The sequence below is a fragment of the Mytilus galloprovincialis genome, chromosome 4 (genome assembly GCF_965363235.1).
Source record: "Mytilus galloprovincialis chromosome 4, xbMytGall1.hap1.1, whole genome shotgun sequence".
Taxonomy (NCBI): Eukaryota; Metazoa; Mollusca; class Bivalvia; order Mytilida; family Mytilidae; genus Mytilus; species Mytilus galloprovincialis.
In genome coordinates, this window is record NC_134841.1 from 52,122,042 (window position 1) to 52,136,333 (window position 14,292).

The 14,292-nt window shown below is 31.8% G+C and overlaps 1 protein-coding gene across 1 annotated transcript in view; it reads right to left on the minus strand.

The window, feature by feature from the left end:
* LOC143072404 (erythroid differentiation-related factor 1-like) overlaps positions 1-9,904 on the minus strand; it is a 41,635-nt gene extending 31,731 nt beyond the window's left edge. The window contains exons 1-4 of the mRNA XM_076247315.1: positions 9,768-9,904; positions 3,294-3,520; positions 2,287-2,350; positions 203-328 (exon numbers count right to left, since the gene is read on the minus strand). Coding sequence (XP_076103430.1) covers positions 203-328; positions 2,287-2,350; positions 3,294-3,520; positions 9,768-9,791 — 441 coding nt within the window. The 5' untranslated portion in view covers positions 9,792-9,904. The remainder of the gene's footprint in view (positions 1-202; positions 329-2,286; positions 2,351-3,293; positions 3,521-9,767) is intronic.
* Positions 9,905-14,292: the final 4,388 nt, after the last annotated feature.

Here is a 14,292-nt window from a genome sequence, read left to right on the forward strand (position 1 = left end):
AATCTTTCCAAAAATCATCCTCTTGAAAGAATGAAAATCAAATGAAATTTGGAATAAACACCAAAGATTAACTCCCCTGGCACTGCTTCAACAACTTTTATCAGACTCACAACATATTTATTTTAATTTGAAAACCTTAATCAGAATCATTTTTACAATTTTTCAGATACTTCATAAATAACTATCCTGTGAGCATTATCACCTGTTGTTGTCTTAGTAAATGTTTGTGTACATCAAATTCATCTATTAGTAAAGTCTTCCCGATCCGATGAACCATCATACTTATATGTCCTTTAGACACTGGCATCTTTAGAATCTTCTTTATATTCTAAAATAGATAACACAGCAAGTATTAAGTTAAATCATTAGTGTTTTGCTTTGTTGAATTCGAAATACAGCATACTATGGATGTCCAAGTGTGCAGTTATGTATACTACACAGGTATTTTTGTCAGTTTGTAACTTTTAGATTCACTTGTATGCTTTCAAAACCAGATATTATAAGATAATGGTGAATAGATTTATAAAAAGTTGTTATTTAAAATATATATATCTTCAATTATGGAACATGCAGAATATATCAAGTACACATGCATACCTGTCAACCTGTGACAATGAAAATGCAGATCATGCATGAAAGTTTAAGACCTGCATTGAAGAATGAAATCTCAGATCATAACGCGTACAAACTTTTTCGAGCTGAATTTCAGTATTAAGGGAACATTTACTATTTAAATCAAACAGCTCCCAAAATTTGTTCACATGGTTAAGTAATTTAGAATTTTATTAGTTATTATTTCATTGCACTTAAATCTTTTGATAAATCTGTGAAACACTGCCTTAATTCCTTTTCTTATTGATATTCATTACATTTCATACAATGTACTGCATTAGACTATCATTACATGCCTAATATCATCTTCACCCTAAAACATCATTTCTCAGTTTATATTCTACAAATGAAGGTATTTCTCTTACTATACAGCCCTTACATGTCTGATTATTACTTCACATCATTAAAATTAGAGTATAATAAAATAAAGCTAAACAGTTTAAGGAAGTACAGATGAAAAAAATAATGTTCAACTAATTATTTTATAATTGTATTAAGGTAGAAAAATAATGAAAAGTAATATTTTAATATGTATTTGCATTCAATTTGTTTTAAATTTAATTTTTTTTTACCCCAAAAATGTAAATATAAGGAACAATTTTGAATGGTGACAAAAAAGAGGAAGTAACTCCAGTGTAAACCAACCGTGAAATACACAAATTATTTATGGTAATTGGTGTTAATTAACAGTGTGTTTGACACCAAAGCTGTCAATTGAAGCCATGCACATCACGGGTCACTTAATTTGACAGTTTACACAGCTAGCTGAACTTCCTGATCATGAAGAATTACGAATTTGCCGGTATTTCAAAGGAAAATCACTTATGAAATCAATCGATATCTGAAGGCTAAAAAATTCAGGTGAAAACGGGTCATTTTCGAAATTTGCAGGTTATTGAATGACCCGGCGGGTGTCCCAGTGATCCCGCAAAATTGTGAAAATCTCGAGTCACACTTTCAGAATACGGGTCAGTTGACAGGTATGTACATGTGGACTCTGAACCATGATGGAACTCAAAACCGCAATAGTCATGCTGATGTGTGAATGTTGAATGCTGGTGCATTTTTTATCACTCTGAAGTGCGATGGTGGCATTGTGACGCTTTCTTGTTGATAGCTACGCTGAGTTGCTATGGTGGTAATGCTGAGGTGCGTTGGTCTACACAAATAATATTTTCAATGTTTTTTATGTCGATATATGTAAGTCAATTTGTATGTTAAAGCATTGGTTTCTAAGTTGATGCAGGGTTTGTACATGTAATTATGTTATAAACTTTAATACAACAGAAAACAGGTAGGATTTATTAACATTTTGTAGCGATTTTTTTCTATGCGAAATCTGCACACAGATCTTTTTTTAAGAACAATGGAGCGTGGCATTCTTTAATGGGTCCACATATAGACTCTTTTCATTACAATTTTAAGGTAAACGAGGAACTAACTAAGAAACAAATCTAGTTCTCATAATGATTACAAGTCTAATTTTACACTAGCCATCATGCGTCAAATAAACCATCTCATTCAGTGAATGGACCATCGCACTTCAGCCTGATCATCACACTTCATATCCCCATCCCACCTCTGCGTCCTACATATATATTACTGATTACAGAAAATATGTTCAGTGGTTAGATAACAACAGAGAGATGATTAACAAGTATACGAAGTACTTACATTAGAATTTGAAATCACATCCACTTCTCCTGTCAAGTCTAAGTCATTATTGGCCATTTCGATACTACAAAAGAAGACAAAGTAAGCTTAAACAAATGTACAGGTAATACAGTATTCTGTTTTTTACAAAAAAATTAATTTTGTAAATATTCTGTGTAACTTGTTTTTACCTTTTTTTTGTAGAATTTATATCCAGATATTTTTTAATGAAGTATTATTTTGTATTGTCTCAAGCATTGTCATGATTGTTATTATCATTTTGAATTATTTGTAGATCTTACTTACTTAACAATGCTTAAATTAATTATCAAATTGTCCAGTTCATAGTATCTTATGACTATACAAATAATACAAAAATTGGTGAAATAGTTATTAAAAGGGCAATATATATAACTTCTGTAAGAAGTATATTGACAATTGACAATAAATAGAAGATCTTAGTCTTGAAGATTATTTTGGCTGCTAAAAGTTCTTTTTTTTTTTTTATCTATTATAGTTTTCAAGAAAACATTAGACAAAAACACAAAATATTGGTAAAGCACAATTCCCATAAGGAGTCAACTGACAAATTCTGTCATTTACATTTATATGTACAAATGTATATCATAATTTTCTTGTGGTACATGAAAATTTAAAACAAAAAATATGTTTAAGTTAGTAGGCGAAAAAATAAATTAAAAAGGATGAAAATCTTGTTTTTTTTGTGAAAGAGGTGTCAAAAAAAAATTGACTTATTGCAAATACTCTTAGTTCGATGAAACCTCTTTCACCAAAAAAATAAGATTTTTATCCCTTTCAATTCATATTGTTCATTTAGCTGATAGATTAAAAACAAGCCCTTTTTAAAAATCGGAGAAGACCCTATAAAAAGGGCAAGCAATTAATCATGATCATCATTCCCAAGGATTTTTTTTAATCTAACAGCTAAATGAACATTAACAGTATCATTAATATAACTGCATCAGGGGTTAATACATGTACCAACAAAATAGCACACTAAATATTACCTTGAAAATTGAGAGTGTTCCTTTTTGTCCCATGTAAAATCAAATATATTTTTCTCCATTCTTGAAGAGTTTCTCAGCCAATTTGATGGTGGTACATTAAGATTTGTAGAAGGTTGCAAAATTGAAAAGGCTGTTGACACAGGTACTGTAGAATGCTTGACTACTACCATGCTTTTAACTTCCTGGTTATCATCCTTGTTTCTTTTTACCAACTCTTTTCCTTTTGTCTAGAAATAACAATAGACTAGTTTATATAGAACACATACATGACATATAAGCCTTTATCATTTTCAAAACAAAAGACTGATATCACAAATCTGTTGAAAATGTACATGATATACTTTTATTACTTCATCCAACTCAATTGTTAAATAATCATTCCAAAGAGTTTTTAGTTGATACTGTTAAAAATATGTAAGGAATTTTAATTATCCTATCGTTGCCACATCTATCCTGAATAGAAATTCTTACAGATTAACATACCATACTTTTAAAAGTGAAATACATATACTAATTGGTTAAATTGCTCTCTTTAAAAAGAACTAGCAAAATAACAAATTCACTTGAAAGTTGTGCTGGTAAAATTGCCATTTCTATATAAAAATAAAATTTTGCGGTTCAAATTAAAATATTAATATTAGATAATTATGTTCTATTTTCCTGGCACCAGCAAAGTATTCTCAGTTTGTCGCTGACCCCCTCCTGCTATTTGGAAAACAAAAGAGCCTAGAATGAAGTAATTTTTAATCAACAGCATTGTCCTATATTAGTTGTTAACAAAGTTGAATTCTTTGATTCACCATTTTTATGTCATGCCGGCTAACAAATTGGAAACTGTACCTATATGCCTTATTTTAAGTCTAAATTTTTAGTTTTGATATTGTCATCTGATTATAAAGTCATGCTGATTAAAATACTACATTAGGAAACAATGTGACAATGATTGAATTTAGTAGTGTAAACCAGGGTTTCCCCTGGGTCAATTATTTTTTTCTCCACCTCTTTCGCCAAAACAATATATTTTTCACAACTTTAAAATAATTAAAAAATTAATGTAGACCAATTTGAAAATGAGACCAAAAGTTAAAAATCTAAATTCAGTGTAAGGGAGGTATTCAAGTAATCAAACATATATACAGTGAAACCTGTCCAAACCGAACACCCACGGGACTTTGCGTTTTGTTTTCGGTTTTCACAGGTGTTCGGATTGAAGAGGTAAACGGAAGTAGACACCAAAATAATTGTTGCACTTACTGACAAGGGACGATAGACGATAATTTATTTTCATGATGATTTAGATGTTAATATAAAAATTTAGGTAAACGAAGATAGACATATTTTTTTTCATATATGAATCAAACGCCACTCCGTCAATCACGATCCTCGTTGTGTAAAGGGATTAATCGTTCAATGATGTCCGACGTGGAGCAATTTTGCTTTTTATGATTATTTTCTCAACCGTTAATTCACTGACCAATTCAGATCGTCAGTCACTGTCAAATGACGATTCCGTAGTTTGATCGAGATATCGTCATTTTAAATTATCTGTACACACGAGTTCTCGGACTAAACTGGTCACCCGCAGATTGATACTTTGCCACAAGATAAGAGCGAAACAACAGCAGGGGTCCAGTTTATTCTCGGACTTTATCCTAACTCGAATAATTCAAGCCCTTTCCGTGTCCGATTTTCTCCCACACGATGTAGTCTTCGTAGATCAGTGGAAGATAACGACTAAATTATTCAGGTTAACTTTATCGTTGATAAATAGCTAACGGAAGTCTGCAGGAGCATCTGAATTATATATATAGGGCCTCTAAAGGGAATCCGGCATCCCGTAAATATAATTTGAAAGTCATTGACCTTGTTGTGTTGCACGACTTCTTAATCCAGTGAAACGCTTTAAAACTATTATTTAATTAAAGAGTTTAGCTACTGAATGGCAGTTACCAATTTGTGGCCGTAAATATTTGAGTAACAAGCATTTAATTGATCTAAGGGAAAGTTCAATTCTTGTCCTTTTCGGGGAAAGGGGCAGCGGAACAGTTTAACGTTTCTTTACAAAAAAAAATCAAACATAGACACAAACATGCTAATTAGTTCATTAAATCGCAATTATCCTCGGGGATACTCTGTCATCCTGTGTTTGTTTAATTAAATCATGCAAATAATTAAAAATACTCTTTTGTTTTGATTGCTATCGATCGATTTTGACAGGTAATTTTTAAATACACATGTACTAATGAGCCTCTAAAAAGCGTTCGGAATTCGGTGTTGACAGCGTTCGGTTTTTTCAGGTCAGATTAACGTTAATTGATAGGGAAATTTTGTGGGACTTTGAAAATTGTTCAGTTTAAAGTGAAATTCAGTTTTATCAGGGTTCGGTTTACTCAGGTTTCACTGTATAACAGTATTCTTTAAATTTTAATTGCATTACCTCCCTTACACTGCTTTTAAATTGTCTAAATTGTTCTTTAACCAGAATAACCCTTGTTTTCCCCCTTTTTTGCCCCTAATTGCTGAATGATTTGAGCCATCACCCCCCATAACCATCCCTTTGTAGTATGGAAACTTGTGGTATAATTTCAGGGAGATTTATACACTTAAACATAAGTTATTGACTGAAAACTACAAAAATGCTTATTTCGACCTCTTTTTTGACCCCTCACTTATTGAAAGTTTCAGAAACCCGCCTCCCACCTTGGAGCAAGAACCCCAACACTCAATTCCAGCCTTTCCTTTGTAGTAAGAAACCTTGTAGCATAATTAAAGAGAGATCCATTCTAGCATTCAGTTAAACCCAATTTTTTGCCTGTAATCTAGAAAAATGCATCTTTTTGGCCCCTTATTCCTAAATGTTCAGGGATATTAACCCCAAACTAAATTAAAGCCTTCCCTTCGTTATATGGAAACTTGTGGTACAAATTCAGAGATATCCATACAGTTATACATAAGTTATTGTCCTGAAACTACAAAAATGCTTGTTTTTGACCCCTTTCTGGCACTTAATTCCTAGACTGTTTGCCTCACAACCCTTAAAATAAATCTCAACCTTCTACTTTATAGTATGACCATTGTGGTACAATATCAGAGCAATTAAAATACTTATACACAACTTATTGTCCTGAAACTAGATAAATACTTGTCTTTGGCACCTTTGGGCTCCTAATTTCCAAACCGTTGGGACCATAACCCCCAAAATCAATCCTAACATTACTATTCTGGTAACAAACATTGTGTAAAATTTTTATTGGTTGTTATTAACTTATACTAAAGTTCTTATCCGGAAACCATTCATCTTAGGATGACGAAGACGACGGCGTGATACCAATATACGACCAAATTTTTTTTAATTTTTGCGGTCGTATAAAAAAATATATTCAATTTTTAATGTAATCAAAGTTTAATTTTGGACCCTTTGGACCTCATTAAAAACTGGCCCAATAATTATCAAAAACATGTTTAGATTCAAGCATATCAAAGAATCTCAAGAATTCAGACATTTTTACTTTTATTTTCAAAGATTATCACGTGACCACGAGAAAACAGTGACGATTTATGCAAATGACCAATATCTAACACCTAGTTCATTCACGATGCAAGTAATCTAAATGTTCGAGAGCTTCCGATTGTTATTGTGGTTGGCACTAAATGCTTAATACCGATCTCCTGTCCTATGAAGGAGGTGAAAAAAGTATAAATATTTGCATATTTGAGTCTCGAGTTCGTGAAGTCTCTCATAACTTGACGTCCTTTTGAAAATAAAAGTAAAAATGTCTGAATCGATGGGTCACTGTGAAAACTGTCTAATTACATATGTATGAGAAATTAAAGGGTGACAGGTACATTAATGAAGAGATAAATGAAAATGAAAGAATTGATACCCGATTTATATAATGCCAAGGCCAACAGTTGGCACCAGAAGGGAGGAAGCAGCACATCTATTTTGGACAGGCAAATATCCACTTTTTGATATGGGACCAGCTCTGACGTCCCACGGCCCCAGCTTGTCTGGAAACACAGCCGTTAGACGTCAGAGTAATCTCGGACTTCCCACAGATATGGACATTTATTTCCTTAACGCCAAAAAAAATTGCCAGGACAGTAGCCTACTCCGTTAAATTTCTGAATTAATTGCAGAAATTAACAACGCAATTATTTTTTTTTAAATATAAGATTGGAATAGTTTCTGTTTTTTGCGATTGTCTAAAGTACAATTTTGATACTACCATTAAGTAAAAGCTAGACCCAATCATAAAATTAAAAAAAAAAAAAAAAGTGAATAAAAAAATTTGCCAGGACAGTTACTTATTATGTCTCAACTTGTGGACAAATTTGTTTCAAATCAAAATCGAAAGTTGAATAGATTATTACTTTTTGTTGTTATAATTCGTTGTTAAGTTTTAGCATTAAATTTTGGGAAAAGATAAAAATATTCATTCGATAATAGATGAATCTCATAAAAAGTGTCCCATGTGTCGTCCTATAGCTAAATTTTTAGTTGGCACGCGCTAAACTTAACGATCTGTCATCGAATCTGTGTATTTGTATATTCTGTCATGTCAACCGTAAAGCGAGTGTGTGGTAATGAAGATATTTAGCTTTAATTTTAGGAAAACTAATTGATTTTATATTTAAAGATAAAATTTAATGCAATAGATTGTGGGATATTCGCAATTGCAAATGCTCTATAATTTTGTTTTTACAAGTTTTTCAGGTTGGGTACATGTAGAACAACTAGAACTAGTATAGATTATCTCGTGAATTTTTTTTTTGAAAAAGATTAACTAGTGTTGTGGAATGCACTGAATTGTGACTGTGCATGGCAAATTTGATTCATTAGAAAACATGTAAAAGTGTAAATTGCAAAAAGAAGTTAAAAAATGCAACATTTGGAAACTCTTCAGTTTTATGTATAAGGATAAAAAAGTGACACTTTCCTGTGCTCTAAACACATTACTTATTAGTGAATAAACACCTTTTGAGTATTTGACACCTATCAGTGACTTTGAAGTTTTTATTACTGTCAAAACATAATTCCGATATATATCTTCTGCCTTTGATACAATGAATAGAAATCGAATTAAATCAACAAATAGTGTTTTAATAACCACACCAATATAATATGTTTTCTAGAAATATTCACTTTAATGACTCTATCACGGATAAATTTCAAACTGAAAACTTTGAATAGAATAAAAAAAAAATCTTTGAGAATTCTTCACTTCTTCCTATGTAATAGTACTGTCCTGGCAAATTTGTTTTCAATTTGTAGTTTTATTTTTAATGATTTAGTCCTAATTATCATTTTTAAAAAAGCCAGATAAGTTAATAAATATACTATTTTATTTATGATTAAAAATAATGTTTATTTCTGCCATTTATAAAACATGTAGCATATTAGGCTAATGTCCAGCTGATAATTCAAACGGAGTAGGCTACTGTCCTGGCAGATTTTTTTGTCGTTAATGAATTAAATGCCCATATCATTTTATATTTTCTCAAAGCTTATGTTCTAAACTTTTAAATGAACTAACATTTGTTTACCAGAAATTTATTTTGAAGAACATATTAAACTTTATATTTTGATTTTGAACATATTTCAACAAAATTTTTAACGTAAAAGGTTTCTGTCCTGGCAGATTTTTTTACCTTTAAAAGACGAAAAAAATATTAAATCATAGGTTTTTAGAAAGATTATTCCATAATCTTTATAATCATACAAAAATAGTATGCCAGACAGTTGTACTGAAGAAAATATAACAATTATAGGTAAACTCTTCTCGACAATTTCAGCCATTTTTTTCTTAAAATTTAGCGGAGTAGGCTACTGTCCTGGCAGATTTTTTTGGTGTTAATGACATAAAAGTTCATATAATTTTATATTTTCATAAAGCTTATATTCTAAACTTTCCAATGAACTAACATTTGTTTACCAGACATATATTTTGAAGAAGATATTTAACTTTGTATTTGTATTTTGAAATAATTTCAACAAAATTTCCAACGTGAAAGGCTACTGTCCTGGCAGATTTTTTTACCTTTAAAAGCTGAAAAAAATATTAAATTATAGATTTTTAGAATGAATATTTCATTCTCTTTATAATCGTACAAAAATATTATGCCAGACAGTTGTTTTGGAGAAAATATTTCAATTATAAGTAAACTTTTCTCGGCAATTTCAGCCATTTTTTTGATAAAATTAAACTGTCCTGGCAGATTTTTTTTAACTTAATTATTATTTATTTTTATATTTTTTGCAAATAATATAAGTAAATACCATGTTCTTTATTGTGCAATTTAAATTTTATCAATATGTTGAGTAAAACAAAAGTTACAGATAAAAACGTATCGAACATAACTGTCCTGGTTTTATCTGTCCTGTTTTTAGACCTTCCCCAAATATTGCCTGTGCTACACTTGGGGGAACTTTACGAGTGCAGAACTCAGCAGATCTCATTCCCGTAGTCTTACCTTAATTTTCTCTGTGTTTTGCATTTTAGTCAGAAATTATTTAGGCTTATAGTTTCAAGATTTCGGACTTAGTCTGGAAATTTCCCGATTTCTTTAACTAAAGGGAGGTTATCATCTTCTCTATCATTAAAGTGTTTGAATTGATGGTGTAACATTGAAACTTTTAAACGTTTTAAAGATAATGAAAATTAAGGTATAACTCATTTGAAATGTATAAAAATACTCCTGTTTGCTAATGAACCCAGCAGCTGGGGCGTGTTTTTTTATCTTCGGTAGTGAACCAGAAGAGGTCCCTTTCTGTTTTTTTTTTGCATTGGGAAGATCTTCTGGCTCTCTTCCACCTCTTCTTTTTTAATAAGTGGTTTATACGACAGAGTCACAAAACAAACATGGCGTTGTTTAGTTTTAATGACATTAATTAGTTTATAAAAGTAGATATAAGTTAGAATGTGAGCTGTGTAATAAAAGTTTTTATGGTACGACAGCCTTAGTAGGACATCTCTGAATTGATTTATTGGTGTTAAACGCTAATTTCAACACTCATGATTTGGCTAGTGCTCAGTTTAAATCAATAGATGAGGAATGAGGAAGGAAAGAGTCCATTATTAAAATTGAGAAAGAAAATGGGGAATGTGTCAAAGCGATAACAACCCGACCATCAATAGAGCAGACAACAGCCGAAGGCCACCAATGGGTCTTAATTATTGTTCATTTTAATTTGTCGCTAATCAAGCCTATTTTCAGCCCTTACCAGGCAACCATATTCATATACGAAATCCTCATTTCCCTAACCCCATCAAATTAATACTGATTTATCTGATGTTTTTCTCTTATTTAACACAAGTTTAAATTGATGCTAATTTTTAACGCCCAGTGACAAATATTTCATGCATACCTGAAGAAAACACGAGAAATATAATTATATAAAAACAAAGATATGTGATATGATTGCTTATTAGACAACTTTCGACCGGAGTTCAAATGATGAAGTGGACAAAAATGGTGGATGTAAGCAATTATAGGCAACAGCCTTCAACAATGACAAAACCCGATACCGTATGTAAAGCCGTTTATAAAAGGCCATGAAAAGTGTGAAACAATTTAAATGAAAAACTATACATAACAATTGTTTTTACACAATATCAAATATGAGTTCAAACAATCGGCCAGTCAAAGAAGAAAACTAACAACCTAACCAACGGTACAAAATAATGAACGAAAAACAAGCAAGTAACACAGCAACAAACGACAACTACTGACTTACAGGCTCCTGACTTGGGACAGGCACATACATATAGTAATGTGGCGGAGTTAAACATGTCAGCCGCGGATCCCAACCATCCCTTAACATTGGACAGTGGTGTAACAGTTCAACAAAATGTTTGTGAGCGCTCAATTCTCCCCGAAGCTGAAACAGTAGTGTAGCAAACAAAAATGGCTAGCAAACCTACAGGAATCACCAAAAGCATTAAATTATCGTTTATTTAAAGATACTTTGGAGTTTGAGAAATATTTAAATATTTTGAATGACAGGCATATATCCTAATTTCGAACTTTGAACATGAAATTTCCAATACAAACTATTATAAATTGTTATTTGGATGGAGAGTTGTCTGATTGGCACTCACAAAACATCTTCCTATATCTATTTAAAAGATGGCAAAACATAGAAAGAGAAAACAGAAAATGTGTATTGTGTAATTCAGATGCCATTGGTGATGAATACCATTATATTTTTAATTATTCAGCTTTTGATAACTGTAGAAAACAATGTATTGCATTTTACTATAGAAATGGACCAAACACATTGAAGTTTTATGACTTAATGAATTCAAAAAAAATGTACAGAACTGAACGAACTATGTAAACTTATTAAGGAGATCAATAACAAATTGAACTTTTCTGGGTGAACAATTGTAAATGCCTCTACTTTCGTACATTATTTATTTATATAATTGTATTGAAATATGTATAATTATCTCTATACCTTTGTAATTTGGTTTGTGAGAATAAAGATATATAGTACAATATAAAAATAACCTGCACAAATCAGTTGCTATTAAATTAACTCAAAAGATCGGTACGAGACACACACACAAAACCAGCCAACTAGAATCATGCCAAGAAATCCTCGCTAAAAATTCCGGTCGACCCCCTACGGCAGTCATTAGTAGCTAAAGATTTGATTTCATTCAAGAAATTAATGTATGACCTTCATGTACGTGTCGCTTAGAACACGGCCATATACCAAATGGTCAAAATTAATCATCCATGTAATTTGCTCTATGGGGTGTCTGCAGAATTTCAACGGAGGCAATTTCTTGGCATGGGAGAAAGGAAGAAAGACCATTCACAATTTGTCTTATATTTGTTTTTCTCTTTTTTAATTAAATAAAAAAAATAATAAACCTTTCAAATGTACAGTTCATAAGATAAAAAATATTCCCTGTGGAACACCTCCCCCCTTTTTTGTGCTCTCTATGTTTAACCCTCGAATTAAGCTTTCCAATCTAATTAAAATTAAAACCTTGCTTTCTAACCAATCTATTCATGTACCGGACCGGCAACTTTCTTTATTTAATACGAAAATCTACAGTGCCGTTATACACATGCATGTTGTTTGCTTGGAGTCCCTTCCCGAAAAGAAAGAAATAGCCCAACTCCAAGATACTATATTCCTGCATTACGTGATTTTTACTACGTGGAGCTTAGATTTGAATAAATACCGAATATGGAAAGTGAAACTACAATTCAAAACATAAAGTCCGAAGGCACAAATAAGAAAAAAGAAAGGTTTTTTTTTTTGGCAAAGGGTGCCGGGGTAATTCTCTCGGTGTTCAAAATATACATGAAATATTTGCCACTGCCCCTTTTCTGTTCTATGAATTTTGACCCTGAGTTTTCTATCTGTTACATGCCAAGAAATCCTCGCTAAAAATTCCGGTCGACCCCCTACGGCAGTCATTAGTAGCTAAAGATTTGATTTCATTCAAGAAATTAATGTATGACCTTCATGTACGTGTCGCTTAGAACACGGCCATATACCGTCAAAATTAATCATCCATGTAATTTGCTCTATGGGGTGTTTGCAGAATTTCAACGGAGGCAATTTCTTGGCATGTATTCTTTAATAAGACAATAGACTCAAAGCATCGAACTAAGAGTATTTGCAATTACTGCAAGTTTTTTTCAAAGCTAGTTAATTGAAACTAGAACTGAAATAAATATTGTACTCCCCGACTGAAGTATCAATCAGTACACAACCAACTGATTTATTTAAAAAGTATAAGAAACGTCTGGTATATACGTTGTATCCTTACATATGAATATATAAAGTGGTAGTCCGAAGGTTTTTATCATCGAAATTTTGCACTTGAAATAATAGTTACGACCAGAAGATTTTCCCCAAGGACCACCATAGAAAAATGATTTTGAGAACTTTCTGATATATATATTAGCTTTATACAAAAATAATCCAACTCGGTTACATTAAAAAAAAAAAAAGGATAGACTAAGATGTTTTTTTTTCAATCAGTCATATTCCAGTCAAACATTAACGAATTATTTTGCAGTTTCGGACGCAAGAAATTATTAAACGTGTTGTTTTCATTTTTTTAAATCACTGGGGCGATACCTCTGCTGGTGGACTATCAGTCCCCGAGGGTCTCATCAGCTCAGTAGTCAGTGCTTCGGTACTGACATGATTTAACAAACTTTACTAAAATTGTCCGTGAATAAATTTTGAAATTATGAAACTAAGGTTTCAACTCCCTCAGGCAAAGTTGGCTTTAGATGAATTTGGCTATTTATTTTAGGTATTTTTGACATATTGCTCTTCAACGAATTTCGGTACTTATCTATCTTCGGATTTCAAATGTTTGGCTTTGAGCGTTCCTGATGAAGGTAAACTCCAGAAAAGCGCTTCGACGCAAGAAATTATTCAACGTGTTGTTTTCAATTCAGTTTTAAGATTGTTCTGAAAAATCAAATAGTGGGGGATTAAGCCTGGGTGTTTTTTTTTTTTAGAAAAAATAAGTTAAAGGAAAGCACAAAGAAAATTCTAACGAACAGAGCACACTTTTACAGTCATGCCAGTGTCTACCGGACGTATCTTAATTTTCTACAAAAATTCACTGTAAACTTAATTTATGTCATCCAGCATATTAACAAAAACCTGCTACATTCGACGGCAAATTTTTTTTATTGATCTACCTTGGAATATCTCCAGAAGAGGTCCAGATTCATTTTTTTGCATCTTTTTTTTGAACTTTTCACCAAAAGACATTCTGGAGAAGCGCAGAAGAGACCAATAAAACACGCCCCTGACTTTGTTTATTGCAAAAGCATTTTAAAGGGACAATAGCTGTAAAATTCATGTTCACCGATTTGACTAAAATTCTCTTATTAGATTAAAATGAGGAAGGCGCTACCTTAAATGCTTAACAAGACTGTAGTTTTTGTCTTAGATAAAATGATAAATTACGAGATGGAATAATATGTTTAGGGAACGACCATCGAACTTCAA